Genomic DNA, 15,987 nt, shown 5'->3' with positions numbered 1-15,987 from the left:
TTGGCCCTGCTTAGTGGAATTTTTTTTAAATTAAAAGTTGATAATCAGAAAACAGAAGTTAAAAACATCCCTATCATAGCTTTCAAATAATCAATTTTTTTTAACTTATTTATGCTATTTCTATCTAATAAACTGTTAGCAGGTATTTTAATATTATAATGTGTTAATGTGTTATTGTTGGTTTTTCTTTTCTTTCCTTCTAAGTTTCCAAGTCTTGGTCTTTGTCCACCAAAACTTATCCATCTAGTCATCATCAAGTCTTCGCTAAGACTTTCAAGTCTAAGTCTTCCAACCATGCTTATCCTTTCAAGTCCATCCGTTCCTTATCCACCTTGAACCTTGCCTATTAAGTTTTGATTTCTATATATAATTGAGCTTAGGTCCTATCTAGAGGGACACGAGAGGTGAAGAAGTTTTGGGTTGCTTTGTTATGTCTAATGTGAGATTATCAGGCAAATAAAGAAGGGTGTGTGTGATAAAACTTTTGGTTCAACCAATTATGCAGTATTGGTGAACCATACGACTTAGTCGGGCTGTTGTATCCTGGGGGGGACAAGTCAAGGTTTTTCTGTTGCACCGGTGTGAGACTTTGCCTAACCGCAGAGGGCTTGAATCTCCTTAAAGAGAGCGAATTTCCCGCGCCTCAACCCTTACATTAATTGTTGTAACTTTTATTTTGTGTATTTTCTGATGTTTTATTTGTAAGTATCACCAACATAAACTATAAGTAAAAACTGCACCAAACAGTTTGGTACAAACTTTCAAATCAAAATAAGTTATAATTACCCTCCAAAAGTTGTAACAAATAGTCCCGTTACCTTCATGGAATTGGAGTGATTGTTGTGTGGAAGCACAATAACAACTGTTGTGTAGTGGATTGAGCTTATTTTGATAATTTGAATCGTTCATATTTTAGAATATATTGAATATAATAGACCTGCAAAAATCAAGTTGGTCTAACATCCATAACCCTTTCATCTAATTGCATTTATATTAGTTTTATACTTTAAAGCACATTTAACATTCATTTTTTTTAAGATACAAATATATTTGGATAAAAAGGCTATTGATATCCGATTAATTTAATTTTTATAAACATATTTTACTCAATATTCCTTAAAATATGAATGATTCATATTATCGAAATAAACTCTAAATGTACCCAATTCGCTGCAAATGTTGTGTTCTGTACAACAGCGACTCCAATCCGTTATGTCACATGACCGCACTAATATATTTCACTAATTCACTACAGGAAAAAGGGGTTATGGTGGCGTTTTTTTAACGACGTTTTTTTAAACGTCACTGTTATTAACATTTAACGGCGTTTTATAAACGCCGCATATTCTATTACACAAAACGGCACCGTTTTATAATAAGAAACGCCTCCAAATGCGGTAGCCGCACGCGCCTCGTTTTGTGAAACTTTATTTTGAATCGGAACCCTCTCTAAGCATATTACAGCATATTACACAAAACGAAGATTCAGATCTATCTCTCTCAACATTCAGATCGAAGCGTATTCTTACAAACCATCTTCAAAATGGTTAGTTCTATAAATTCAGATCGAAGATTGAAGCCACACATCTCTCAACATTTTGAAGATTGAAGCCACACATCTCTCTCTCTCAGTGATTTCCAAGACTCAGATTGAAGCGATTTCGAGCTCCATCGAAGATTCAGATCGAAGCGATTTTGAGCTCCATCAAAGATTCAGATCAAAGCGATTTCGAATCTCCATCGAAGATTCGGATCGAAGCTACATCGAAGCGATTTTGAAGCTGCACAGGCGAGGTAGCGAGCTCCACCATCTCATTTACAGAGATTCAGTGATTTCCAGAAGCTCAGATCTGAACTCTGACCCCTCGATTACTCGTATTTCAAGCTCCGATGGCGGTGAATAGTCTACTTTGTTTCTAAACTTTAATCGGTACTCTCTCTCTCTCTTCTCGGTTTGTTCATGTCGACAAATTGTCCTTTCGTTTGACTGCATTTTTACATGCTATTAGTTTGGCTGTAGTTTCTCTCTTGCTCGAAACTGGTGTTTGATTTGGTTGTCTTGTGGAGTTGAATATGTACATTTTGAGTTTTTGATCACATTAGTTCTATAAATTCCATCCCCATTGCATTCAATCATTGGGGAATTTATCTCTTCTTTCCATGCTTTATGATTTTCCACACATTCAGGTCAAGTCATATATAAGAGTACAATAGCACTGTCTTGGTTTGTCAGGCTTACCATTGTAGTGCTGCATCAGTAAGATTTAGATATAGATACTGCTAAACAACCATCCCAATAAATTCAACAAATATTGTAGAGGCATTTAGAGAGGGGGGTAGCTGGGAAGCGACTGTCGGAGGTGGAGAAGTGGCAGGGAGAGGCTTATGGAAAGGAGGCTGCCAGAGGACGGACATGGTAGGCGTGGTCTAAGAAAGAAGGGTAAGATTGGGATTATGGTGGGTGTTCTCGGAAAAAATGGTGGGGATCAATTTTGGTCGTGGGGTTCCAAAGAAGTGGGGGTTTCAAATTAATATGATGGGGCCATTTAGTAGCCCTCTTGATAAATCGTTGAGAACAATTTGGTTTGTTGGCACATTGCTTTTTTTGCTTTTTTTTTTATTTTTTCTGGTTTCACCCATCAATCCTGTAAATCCGCAAAACTTACTGAACTTTGTTGACGTATCACACAATAAATCTCAGCATTCATTCATTCAAGTATTTCTTAAATTGTACCGAGTCATGAACATGGCCCAATGGCCCATGGATTGTTGAATCTGTTTAATTTATCCCAGATTAAATAAAATTGCCAAACTGTTGCCAATACTTGAATTCTTTTACTTTGGTTAATATCATCATGTTGCATGATCATTTATTATTATTGTCCCAAATTTAGGGATGTTAATACTGCACCTGATTTTGAACTTTCCTAAATCAGATCACTCCATTCCTATCTGGCTTTCAGAATTTGGACAGCTTAGCTACTTGACTTGTCTCAGAAAATACTCACACTCAACACATTGACATAAACAGTTTTCTATGCCTACGTAGTTTTTGAGTGCTTAAGTAGGGAGTTTTTCTCCATTTTTTGAAGCCTAAGAAAAACATGTAGGCTAATTTAAATGCTTTCAAGACATTATGGAGTTGGGTCAAATGATATGTCTTTTGTAGGCTAATTTAAATGCTTTCAAGACATTATGTAGCAACATATCAGATAATAACTGAACATTCTTGCAGGCTTGCCGCAATTCAAGGTGTACTGCCTTCTCAAAAGGATCACTTGAAAGAATTGTGTTTGCGGAGACGGTAAAAATCTAATTTATCCTACCAAAAACGTAACTTCTCATGTGGAAACAGGGCCTATTTGGCAATGTCTTCTGTTTTTCTGTTTTTTGTTTTAAAAAATTTTGAAAAATGGAAACAAAAACAAGTTGGTTAATCTTAAAGGTGGCATACCGCAACTTCCCATTTGGGCTTTTCTTGTCAGCCGGGTACAAGAAGATTCCTCCATAAAGCAGAGTACGGTGAACATCTGCTATTGTTAGTAGCAGATCTGTTACTAAATGTGTATTTTACATCTGACTGTCCGCTCTTGAGTGTGGAAGTTTTTTGAGCTAGAATTTAGTTGTTAATTCCCCAATGGTTGTGGGTTGTGCAGGACACCCACTGTCAATCTTGGATGGGATTTTCATGGCTATCAAGGATGATATAGACTGCTATCCTCATCCATCAAAGGGTAAAATATAATTGAATTTTCATTTGCATGAAGTTTTCTTACTCAATTTACAAATGTAGCTCAGTATTCTATGACAAACGGGTGCAACGACGTGGTTTCATGAGGTGCGCCCTATTAAAAAAGATGCAGTTTCTGTATCAAGGTTACGTAGCTGTGGTGTTATTTTTGTTGGAAAGGCAAATATGCATGAAATGGGTCTAGGAACAACAGGAAATAATGCAAACTATGGGTAAGATTCCATGTAGTAGCTATGTAAACAAAGAGATAAATATGATTTCAGTGTTCGACATGCATGCATGACAAGGTGACTGCAGAGATTGTTGAATGAAGAAATAAGACTGTTATATTCAGCGTATTACCTGCTGGTAGCGCGTTAGCTTTACAAAGGCTACTTAATTTATAACGTATCTTGCATCTTAGAATTATATTTGATTTATTTATTTGCTTAAAATTGCTTTATACCCCGATGTTTAAGTCTTTGCAATGTTCTTAGAATTATTTAAATGGACCCCACATAACAATGGTGCTTCATATACTGAACATGTTAGATTTTTAGTTTGGAGAAATATCTCAGCATATTGCCTTTTGTTTGCACGTTATTCTTGGAAAACTTATATTATCAAATGTCTTGCGTCCAATTATTATTTATATGATTTACTGGTTATCCACTTTTGCATATATGCTACCCTCATGAGCCACATAAGTTATAACTTAAGTGATTTTTTTTGACAGAATAAATATATTGTTTGGACATAAATGGCCAAGATTATGTTTATCTTATATAATTTGAACCACGGTTGGCTTAGTTCCTGATTTTTTGTTTCCAGTTAAATGAACCTATTATTAATAAAAGTGATTCATTGGCTTTAGATCTTGCTTACATGAACTTAAATCGTCTCACATTATAGTTTTTTATTTATTTATTATTTTTAAGAACATGATTTATCCATTCACCTTTTTATCTCCATCACTTCTTTCATTGACTTCTAAATTACATTTTTTTCATTTTTCCACCTTCTTGTCAGGACATAAGAAGATAATAAATTGAATGGCTTAATCACAATATATGATTATCCTCGTGTGTATATATATATACTGAATTGAGGAGGTTACAATTTAGGAAGGTAGAATAACAATAAAATCAAATATAAGGAAATATGCCTAAAATCCCGTAATCACACAATATACTGGATTCATACAATATACAGGATTCACATATTCCAACAAGGACCGTCTAGGTTAGATCTGTGTGAGGTTCTATGATTGAATTGATTATATTAAATTATATTGTATGGAAATAACTGAATAAAGTTCTATATTTATATCTACAAAAATTATATACTTTAGGAATTGTCTATATTGAGTTCCAGTAAAGCATATGTAAAAACTCTATCATAGAACTTACATTCAGCAAAAAGAAATCTAGTAGTCTTATCAAAATAAGGAATGATGGTCTTTTATTACAAGGGAAATTGGAATAATATAAATTGAAGTTTTATTTTTGGTACAAATGATAAAAGTGCACATTAAACATTTTTTTTTGTTGTTTTTTTCACACTACTTATCTTAGGAACTATTTTTTATAATTTAACCCCTAACTATTACTTTTCACTTTTTAAATTCTCATGTAATTTAACAGCACAATATTAAATGCTATTAAATGAAATTATGAAATGGATGTTATACATGTGCATTATTCTATTTATGTATTTGGTTGTTTCCAGGTAATTAAGAACCAATCTGACCTCATTGATAAAAGACGAGTGTTTTACTCAGACATAAGAGATGACAATCCATTGAATTCCATTGTGTCAAAAGTGAAAATTGTGCAACTTGCGGCAAAAGTATGACCATCACTTACTTCTGGCTACTGATATCTTTGTCTGTTTGTTTTTATTCTTATTATTATTTTTGTCTCTGTTTGTGTGTGTGTGTTTTTAAAACTCTGTTCCTGTTTATTGCTTTCCAAGTTTCTGAAATGTTTTCTCTGTGAAACAGGCTGACTTGGCTGAAAAAGAGAATACTTTTGTCTTCAGACTTGTATTATGATATGGCATATTCATTGCCACACTTTTCGTTTACAACTCTAGATACAGCTACAGGTTAGTATGTTTACCCAAGGACTACAATCATTTTTTAAAATGAATTCTTCTAATAGATGTTGTCTGCTTCAGCAAATCCAGAAAACTTAAAGATGGATAGTGATGCATCCTCAATAAGTGAAGCTAGTTCAAATAGTGCACTAGGAGACAACTGACGCTGCAAAGTCTTCCCAAGTTTCTAGATGTCAAGAGTATCGGATGACTTTACTAGATTTATACTCTGGATGTGGAGCCATGTCAACTGCTGAGACGTCATTCATCTGAAGAATTGTTTGGGGTTCAGATATGTGGGGCATATCCTGACACAGTTGCACGGATAGTTGAACTTATAGATCAGGAATGTACAGTGGAGTTCATCGATATCAATATGGGGTGCCCAATTGATATTGTTGTTAACAAAGGTGCTGGATCATCTTTTCTTACAAAACCAACGTGTATGAAAAGCATTCTACAAGTAGCTTTTGGTACAATTAATAGACCTATTACTGTCAAGGTACTGAGTAACATTTCATATAATTTTAACTTCTGTTTAATGCCTAATAAAATGGTAAACTTTTTAAAAAGAAAAGTCTCAAGTGAAGATCCATCAGTTTATGTTGTTTTCAGATGATATAGTTTTATTGTTTTAGTTAATGGGACTATAGGAGTGAACTTTAAGCTAGAAATTGTGGAGAGAGAATTTAGAATCTAAATGTTCTAGGTTACGTAAGGCTTCAGACAAAATATGTAGTGTAATTTTAGCAAAAGTAGAATAGAAATGGAAATAGAGTAAAACTTGTTGGCTCCTAGATACATAAGAATGACCATTCCAATATTTGGATTCATTATGCATAAAGAAAGAGAGGTTGAGAAGGATGTAGCCCATAGAACTAGAGCAAGATGGATGAAACTTCATTTGTTCTTTTCCTGATTGTGATTGAGCTTGTCTGAGACTGATATGCAATATGTTGTTTGTTGTTACTCTAGGTACGAACAGGTTATCTGGAGGGAAAAAACCGCATTGATTTGTTAATTGAAGATATTGGAAAATGGGGAGCCAATGCGGTAACGATACATGGGCGATCTCGTCAGCAACGCTATAGCAAGCTTGCTGATTGGGAATACATTACCAATGTGCAAGAAAGGCTCCCGATACATTATTTAGCGACGTTTATCCGAGTTCTTTATTTTTTATTTTAAGAATATATTTTAGATTGTTTAGACTTTTACTAATAGTTTAAATAAGTTTAAAAAAATTAATTATCTTTCCAGGGAAGGATTGCCGATTTCTTTGACATGCTCTTATTTGGTGCTACTGTTTTAACTGGGATTGTTCTCATTTGCCAAGATAATATTTCTGAGCAATTCATTGACATTCATGATGGTTAGTGTTTCTCTGTTTACATATAAAACATTTCTAATTGATAAACCCTTTATGCATTAACTGTTTTGGAAAGCTTGTTACATTTTGCCCCATTTTACAGGTCGATGTTTGGAGCAAGCAAAATCCTTTTATCCACATGAGTTTTTGGGGTCTCTTTACTTTTACAGCAGCTTACCTTCCGTGGGTGAGTGATTTCAGTGTGTTACTAACATGATTTTGTCAAAGTAATAGTGCAATGGATGATTGAAATTGATCTGCATTTAATACATTCAATTTAACCGCTCATTTGCTCAATAAAGGTTGCACCGTTTCTAATGCTTTTAGTGGATAATTATATTAACCAAATTTATATATTTAGCTGACGCTAATAGAACACTTTCATTTTCAGCAGTTCTTTCTTAATTTTCATTAACCCATATTGGCACTGCCAACTACAGCAACCTTTGAAACTACTTTTACTGCATTATTTTGAAACCAATTGTAAGAGATACAAGGACCTCCAAAGCCCTTCTCTAGAATGGTACTTTGGTAAATGCAGTCATCAATTTTTCTTTAGAGGATGTTGTGTCTAGGTGTTTGAATCTGGTGGAGTCCTCTTTATTCTCCTCCACCAGAGGAGGTAATTTGTTGCTTTTCTTCGTGAGGCATTTATGTGGATAGTCTCTTGAAAAAGAGACAAAAAGGAATGGATATGATATGTGGGATGCCAATGTTATTCTGTAAAAGTATAGAAACAAACCGTGGCCCAAACTTGATTTTTTCCCCACTAGAAGAAGGTGCAAGATTCAAGTCTGATCTAGAGCACCAAAAAAGGGGGAATTATTGTGTATGAATTACCTTATGGCATAATTCTGTCGCTTTTCTTGCAGGCATTGGCATCTGAAAGAGAACTTGTCCTTGCATTGCTAGATCCCGATGCAATGGTTGATTCTGGCCCGGCTGCACGCCGATTCTCCTCCAAAGGTTTAGAGAGTGATATAGGAAAAAATGAGACTGACTTGACGTTTGTTCTAGACAGGATTTTTGAAGGAGTTTACCGGCCATTTAAAGTTAGAATTGAACAAGTTTTGCAGTCGCAACCTAGTATTATAATTTCATACAAACTTAGTAATACCCTGGAGTTTTACAGCTATACTGTGAGTTGAATGATAATCCACTTTTGGATGAATTAGTTGTCTTGTGGGTATTTCTTTGCTTGTTTAACAGTTTGTTCTCTTACAGATATCAGATTTGTTGGGGAGAGAAATAGCCCTTTGTAACACACTTTGGGCACTAAAAGATGCTTCTCAGAAAACATTCTTTGACATTCTGAAAACTCGAGGAGAGAAGCTGTCACGGTATCCACCCGTTGCTGCTGTTGATCTTTCCCCACCACCTGCAGTGAGGGAAGGAGTATCAGTATTGCTTGAGATAATTGAGATGCATGATGGCATGATGGTTCCTGCTTCAGGAAAGAAGTTTGACTTTGATCCGGTGATATCTGCATTACTAGATCCTATTATTCAGGTGTCTTATGCTTTACATTTGATGATGTTTTTTCCCTTATAATTGACAGACCTGCTCCTGGTTGCTTCATTTTGAGTCAAATATAAAGTTCATAGGTGCTAGATATCTGCAAAATTTTGAGACAAATACAAAAATTTTACATTCTAATTATAAGCAAATTTTATACCCACAGTATTTAACTTTTGGGTAAGTTACACTTTTCATGTTCAGACATCTGAATTTCACTTTGCTCACTCATCTTCTAATTGTAGCAATTAAGTCCTTGGACTTAAACTCATGCTTCAATGTGGTGCTTCATCACTCACCATTTAAAATTTGGACGGAAAATTAGTATTAATCAGTTTTGATTCAATAATATTGGGAGTGTTTAAGGCTGTGGCCTCTTGGGTGTTTCTTCTCTCTCTCTCTCTCTCCCCTATTGTGTTCTACATCAATTTGGTAAACAGAGCTTCATCCTATTCCACCAATTTGATGTAAAAATTATTTTCTTTATGTTAATGTGGATCAATTTATCGTCTTAACATGGGTCTCACATCAACTTGACTGCATCAATTGCTCTCTCTCTCTCTCTCTCTCTATATATATATGTAATCTATGCATATTTCCAATTATTGCAGATATGTGAACAAGCAGCAGAAGCACACAAGTCCAAAGGAGCTATTCCTTCCTTTAGAAGAAATAGAACTACTTCTGACCCAAGCCAACTCAGTAAATCATCTGTTGATGCAATTTTGGCAAACAGCAACACTTTAGCTACGTCTCAGGTTTGTATTTGCTTACGCCTTGTATTCTCATCTTGTTAGATATCAGATTTCTCAATGCTTGTACTGGAATTTCGTTTACTTTATGCTGTGCTGCTCGTGAAAGTTGTTTGTACATTTATATTACATGGTTAATAGTTAGACAAACTGATTGCTGGTTTAGAAACAGCTGTAGGTTCCAATTACACGTGGCGCATCAGACTTCAGTCTGCAAACTATATATGATTGGGTGACCTAAGCTGTTCTATTGAATTCTCTGGACTTTTTTTGTCTCAATTTATCCCCCTTTTTTTACATTAAGCAGATCACTCATTTTTGTGAGACAGAAAATCTCCAAACAATTCACAGTTAATCTCCCCTAGACTTTCTGTTCTTTCCTACTCTTCTTTGCTAGTTTAGAACCCAATAACATGATTTCGTATGAATTATTTTACCTGATAAACTAAGATCATAATAACTATCATTAATAGTCCAAAGTAATGATGAATCATATTACATACACAGTAATTATGTTCCCTAATCCTCATTAATATATTAGTAAGAGTAATAATTATGTTTCTAAACCCTTTAAAGATGTTACTTATACTAAAGAAGGTCCATATGTTCTATTCAGATTGCTTTTCAAGTACTAGTGAAGGCATTGGTTAGCATGGATGCAGGTGATGACAATGACATTTTTATAAGTAAAAGTCACCTTGACAGATTTTGATTTTAAAGTGATAGGCTCACAACTCAACACGTTGTTCTATATAATTTTTCGTATGTATTTTTTTATTCACTACCCATTAGATCTTAGGACCACTGAATTTAGAAATAGGAAATTCAATTATGTTGTATGGTTTGTGAAATACTTCTCTATGCAAAAGTTTGATTGTGGCTACTTAGGTTAGGGTTTTAGCCTCATTATCAGCCCTAAAATTGGGGCAACGATAATGAATAAACTGTTTTATAGTGCCAATGTAATGGACATTAGCTCTTGAAAATTGAAAATAGTGAGGAATCTTAATAAATTTTCCTTGCAGGTCAAGGTGTGATGTGTGTTCTTTGTATTTTGTGCTTTGTATCCCATTCAACACTGCTAGGGCCCAATGACTAAACATGTGGCAGCTATGCTTACTCGGGAGAAGGAAGTGAAGAGTTTGACAGGGATGATAATACTTTGACACTTATAAAACCATCTCCTATGCCTTCAAAGGATATTATTTGAAGTCCACTTGAAGTCGGATCATTACACGGTGGAAACAATGGGATATCGAACGGTGATTTGGAAGAAGACAAGACAGAATAATTCGAAACCCAACTCTATTTGATTGTGAGAAGCTATTTAACTCTGAATGATCATCATGATGGATATGAAGTTGCTACTTGTAGAATTTATGTGAGAGGAGAGAGAAAAATCCATTGGAGGGAATATGATGAAGCTTTTTTTATTTGTTCTTGTTCTTTTACTTTTTCCCCCCTCTAATTCTTTTTATCTTGTTTAATTGGATTATAGCGTACTGTATGGTTCCAAATGTATCATCTATTGCATATAGCGTAGGCTCATCTTTGGATATAGTTGGAAGACAAGTGGTATTTTTAATATTATAAGCCATATTAGTGTGCTTTCGATTCCTTTTTAATTTTTTTGGGCAAATTATACTTCTTGACTATTTTGATTTTAATTGATATATTTAAAGGCTGAATTGTTTCTATTCTTAGGTATGCAATGCATTGTTTCTTATTTTTAATTTTGTTTTCAAGCTTAATTTATTTATTATTTTAATAAGCATCAATTATTAGTTCTTGATAATTGTTTAACAGGTATTTTTTTTTGTTCAACCATATAAAATTAGCACAATTTAAAAATTAAAAAAAAAAAGGCTATGGCTGCGTTTAAAAAACGTCACTATATCCCACCCCAATGGCTAGATTTTTAAAATGTATAAATATCTATGACGGCGTTTTCAAAAACGTCGCTAAATGTCATAGTGACGTCACAATACAACTAGGGTAGGACATTTGGCGGCGTTTTTAAAAACGCCGCCTATACTAATATAACGACGTTTTTCAAACGCCATAAAGTTATAGCGACGGCCGCGTCGTCGGCGTTTAGTACTAAACGTCACAAAAAGAATTAGCGACGTTTTTAGTACTTTTAGCGGCGTTTTTAAAACGCCGCTAAAAGCAGATTTTCCAGCAGTGATTCTTTCCTTCCTAGAAAAATCGTTTTTATGTAACCTAGAAAAATCTTAATGGAGGAGAAAATGAAATTTCCGTGACTGCACTAATCACATCTTATAGGTTTTATCTTTTTATTTAAAAAAACAGAAACACTATATATTTTAATATAGTTTTTTTGTTCTAAATATATATATATATATTGAAATAGTAAAGAAGAAGCAATTTTATTGATGATAATCAAGTAATCATACAGTGATATCAAACAATTAAAACAAAGGTGCAGAGAGCATCATAGTAAAAATACAACGATCTCAATTAACTTGTCACTGAAAAACTTACACAATCATCTGTTAGCACCACAAAATTAGTGAAGAACCTACAAAAATTAGAATACCCCAGAGCAAACAATCCTCTTAGCCACCAAACCTAAGCGGCCCACTACGTCCGAGACAAGTGACTAAAAAATATAATGCATTAAAAGAGAAGCGACTTATTTTCTTTTGTTTTTTTTAGAAACTTGGTGCTCCAACAAGGGCCATCATCAAGATAGCCATTGTCGTGTGGAAGAGAATTTCAATTTCGGTAGGAGTGAAATTCAAGTGGATTTGGACCGGTTAAATGTTTGTCTTTAAACGTGGTTTGAATTATGTTGAGTTTTGTCCAATTCCATCCAAGCTTGACTTATAATTCAAAATTGTCTACTCAAGTCCTGACCTGAGTTAGGCATGAATTACATGAGTTGTCCAAATTTTACACACACGCACACACACATATATAGGACAAATTATACCAATGATCCCTACATTTTATTTTTTTGTCATTTTGATCCCTACATTTTCATATTACAATATCTAAAAGTTTTGAAGACCAAACATTTTTATCTCTAAAAGTATAAATTTTGTTGCAAAAGATATTTGTGGACTAATTTCAGTTATCACAAATATAATCGCTAAAAGGTTGTTCCGAAAAATTAAAAACAAGACTTTTAGGAATAAAATTTTGAAAATAACGCTAATAAATATATTTTTAGGGACGAAATAATTTGGTCCCAAAAAGATTTAATTTTTAAGATAAAACTTTGGGTCCCAAAAGGTTAGTAATTCATCACTAAATATATAATTTTGTCGCTAAAAATGAAATAATAATCTTTTGGAGTCAAAAATATTTTGTTCCTAAAAAGTGATTTTGTTCATAAATATTTATCTCGGAAACCTTAATTTCATGTAGTATCAATTGGCTCAATTTTGATCCTTAATATAAATTTTGTGCCAATTTAGTTCAATTGATAATATCATCAGTGCCTTTTACAAAAAATTATCAATAAATTTGTTGAGGTTAACTCAAGATTAAGCCAATCGAAAGTGTAAAGACTAAAATGACATAAGAGGCAAAATATGGAGATTACCATTTTAATTTAACCCCCCCCCCCCACACACACAAAAAAAAACTCAAGATTTTAGCTTGTAATAGCGGTGAATTTTAAATCTTGTCAATTTAAATCATAATCTTTTAAATTTAAACTACCCATTTATTTTTGTTAACTATAACTAATTAAAAACTAAATATATTTTAATAATTAAATTCAACTGTACCATAATATCATTTTTTGACATGTTTGAAATCTGGGGCCGTGCAAATGACAGGTTACGAAACACACGTTTTAAATTTGGACTCTTTATATCAATCTTTAAAAAAAAAAATTAAAAATTGGACTCTTTATCTTTATTCAATTCATATTTTGAGTAAATTACATTGATTTCATTCACCAAAAAAAAAAAAAAATTTAATTAATTAATTAATTAGTGACATCAAGACTTTCTCAGTTATTAAAAAAAATATTACTTTGACCGTCTTATCTTTGAACTTATATATTTGGATATCCTCAACTATAAAAATGTATCAAAGTGATATTTAAAAGCAATGTATTTGCAATATTTTTATTATTGAGGGGGTTAATGTGTATAAATTCATAAGTAAGATAGTCAAACTAATATTTATTAATAGTTGATGGGTTTTTGTGTAATTAACCTAAAAATAAATTACACTGATTTCATTTTTTTTTTTGTTCTTCACGCTGAAGTTTGAAAAATGACGTGTTGAGGTGTTATTACTGCATTCATGGACTCACGTCCCGGAATAATTGATTACTGACCTAATTGAACCCAACTTATAGAAAAAGACCTACCACCAATAGAGTTCAACCACACTAATTTCACTGATTCTCTGGATTTTTCATATAAAACCACATCAATAAATAGTAATATTTAATATTAAATTACTCAAGCATTAACAATTATTATAGGCAAAGAAGAAAAGATATGATTGGACTTAAGAAAATTTTTGGGGGATTTGGTCATGGCCCCCTCACTATCTAATTTCTCTTTCAAAAGGACAAAAATTATATAAGTACTTTCAAAACCCCCTGATATTTTAAAACTTGTTTCTTTTACTATATTACCCTCATATCTATCAGCTCTCCTATTAAGACATTTTCACTATATATTTCAGAGTAAAATTTTACTCTGTATGAAAGTAAAATTTTACACTCTGAAACTAAAAGTAAAATTTTACTCTGTATGAAAATAAAATTTTACTCCGAATGAGAGTAAAATTTTACACTCTGAAACTAAAAGTAAAATTTTACTCTGTATGAAAGTAAAATTTTACTCTGAATAAGAGTAAAATTTTACACTCTGAAACTAAAAGTAAAATTTTACTCTGTATGAAAGTAAAATTCTACACTCTGAAACTAAAAGTAAAATTTTACTCTATATAAAAGTAAAATTTTACTCTGAAAAATAAGTAAACTGTAAGACTCTGAAGCTAAAAGTAAAATTTTACTCTATATAAAAGTAAAATTTTACTCTGTATAAATCGATGGAACTTTGAGCTTTGAGCTTTGAATCAGGCCTATAATCCTTGAATCAATCGATATTTACTTTGAAAAACATTGAATCATGCCTATAATCCTTGAATCGGGCCTATAATCTGAAAATTTTAGAGAAATCTCAATTTTTCATACCCCGGTTCTTCAGATTTTTCAGATTTTACAGATTTTTCAGATTTTTAAAACTTTGAGCTTTCAAAAATCTATATATTCGAATTCAAATCTCAAAACACACAAACACACACATATATATAGATATATATATATTCGAATTCAAATATCAAAATACACAAACACACACACACACACATATATATATATATATATATATATATATTCGAATTCAAATCTCAAAATACACAAACACACACACACACACACACATATATATATATATATATATCTATATATCTCGGGAGATTAGAGATCGGAATCGTTCATGGTGCATAGATTTGAGTTGAAACCCTATATCGAAAGAGGTGCACAGATTTGAGTTGAAACCGTATATCGAAAAAGGGAAGAGAAGCTTGCGGAGGCTCTGGAGGATGATGAAGTCATGGAGAGGTAACGGTCGAGGACGAAGTCGATGGAGGGGTTGCCGAAGGCGAAGGTGTTGCCGGCGTTGGAGAAGGTGATGACGGCGGCTTCGGTGCCGCACAAGTTGCAGAGCTCGCCGGTCTTCTTGAAGAGGCCATCTGTGGAAAGGAAGAGAATGGGGAAGAGAGTGGGTATAATAGTCATATAAAATATTTAAATAATAAATTTGTCCTTCATGCAAGACTTTATAATTATGAGGGGGTTTAGAAAGTATAATTTTTTTCTTAGTCCTTTTAACAATGAAAGGAAGGTAAAAGGGGTTTATAGCCAAATTTCCCAAAATTTTTTTAAGGCCCAAACAGAGACAATCCTAAAAATGATGTAACATTGTCTGTATTTAAATAAGCCAAAAATAACCCAAAATTAAGTAAAAGAAGAAGGCCATGAGAAGAGAAGGAAGAAATACGCAGAAGAACCAGAAGAAGTAAAAGGCAGAGGAAGGTCGACCGGCCGATCGACCGGCTGGATTACCCAAGGGACGACCGGCCAGATAACCCGGGGTACGACCGGCTTAGCTATTTTGCTTGGCAAAAGGTGCAAACAGTTCAGACATTATTTTTCTTATCTCAAACTATCAGTATACTAGATTTCTCAAAAATCCTTTGAAAACTGATTTCGACTTCTCAGAAATCATTTGCACATAACAGATGAAGGATATATTTACCAGATTAGTTGAGTTGAATAGTTATCGCCGGTGATGGAGTGCGTACAGTGACTGAATGTGCGACTCTTTGCTAATCGTCTGATTCGACAATAGGTTTCATGAATTTGACCTGAGAGAAATAAATAATTGGAATAAAATTAGAGATGATTTTTTCAAATTAGTGACCGATAAGAAAATATTTGAAATAAATTGCTGAGTTATTTGACCTCG

General features: G+C 33.4%; 1 protein-coding gene and 1 long non-coding RNA gene across 2 annotated transcripts; both read left to right on the top strand.

Moving 5' to 3' along the window:
- Positions 1-5,263: 5,263 nt before the first annotated feature.
- Positions 5,264-6,074, top strand: LOC145801659 (uncharacterized). Its single transcript, XR_014343294.1, has 3 exons — positions 5,264-5,578; positions 5,733-5,836; positions 5,909-6,074. It is a non-coding gene; the product is annotated as an uncharacterized LOC145801659 (long non-coding RNA).
- Positions 6,075-7,157: 1,083 nt separating this feature from the next.
- Positions 7,158-11,088, top strand: LOC114288969 (conserved oligomeric Golgi complex subunit 6-like). Its single transcript, XM_082891664.1, has 7 exons — positions 7,158-7,199; positions 7,300-7,383; positions 8,069-8,335; positions 8,421-8,705; positions 9,323-9,469; positions 10,080-10,125; positions 10,489-11,088. The coding sequence occupies exons 1-7, from the start codon at positions 7,194-7,196 to the stop codon at positions 10,560-10,562; spliced, it is 909 nt and encodes a 302-aa protein (XP_082747790.1). The 5' UTR covers positions 7,158-7,193; the 3' UTR covers positions 10,563-11,088.
- The last annotated feature ends 4,899 nt before the right edge of the window (positions 11,089-15,987 follow it).

This window comes from Camellia sinensis, chromosome 10 (genome assembly GCF_055761805.1).
Source record: "Camellia sinensis isolate YWXY chromosome 10, ASM5576180v1, whole genome shotgun sequence".
NCBI lineage: Eukaryota > Viridiplantae > Streptophyta > Magnoliopsida > Ericales > Theaceae > Camellia > Camellia sinensis.
Note: the sequence above shows the minus strand (reverse complement) of the source record. Positions and strands in the feature narration are given on the sequence as shown.

Bases quoted from the DNA above. Each gene is read 5' to 3' on its own strand.
- LOC114288969 (XM_082891664.1), top strand. The intron at 8,336-8,420 runs GTGAGTTGAATG...GTTCTCTTACAG, and splicing joins TGGAGTTTTACAGCTATACT to ATATCAGATTTGTTGGGGAG. The intron at 8,706-9,322 runs GTGTCTTATGCT...CAATTATTGCAG, and splicing joins TACTAGATCCTATTATTCAG to ATATGTGAACAAGCAGCAGA.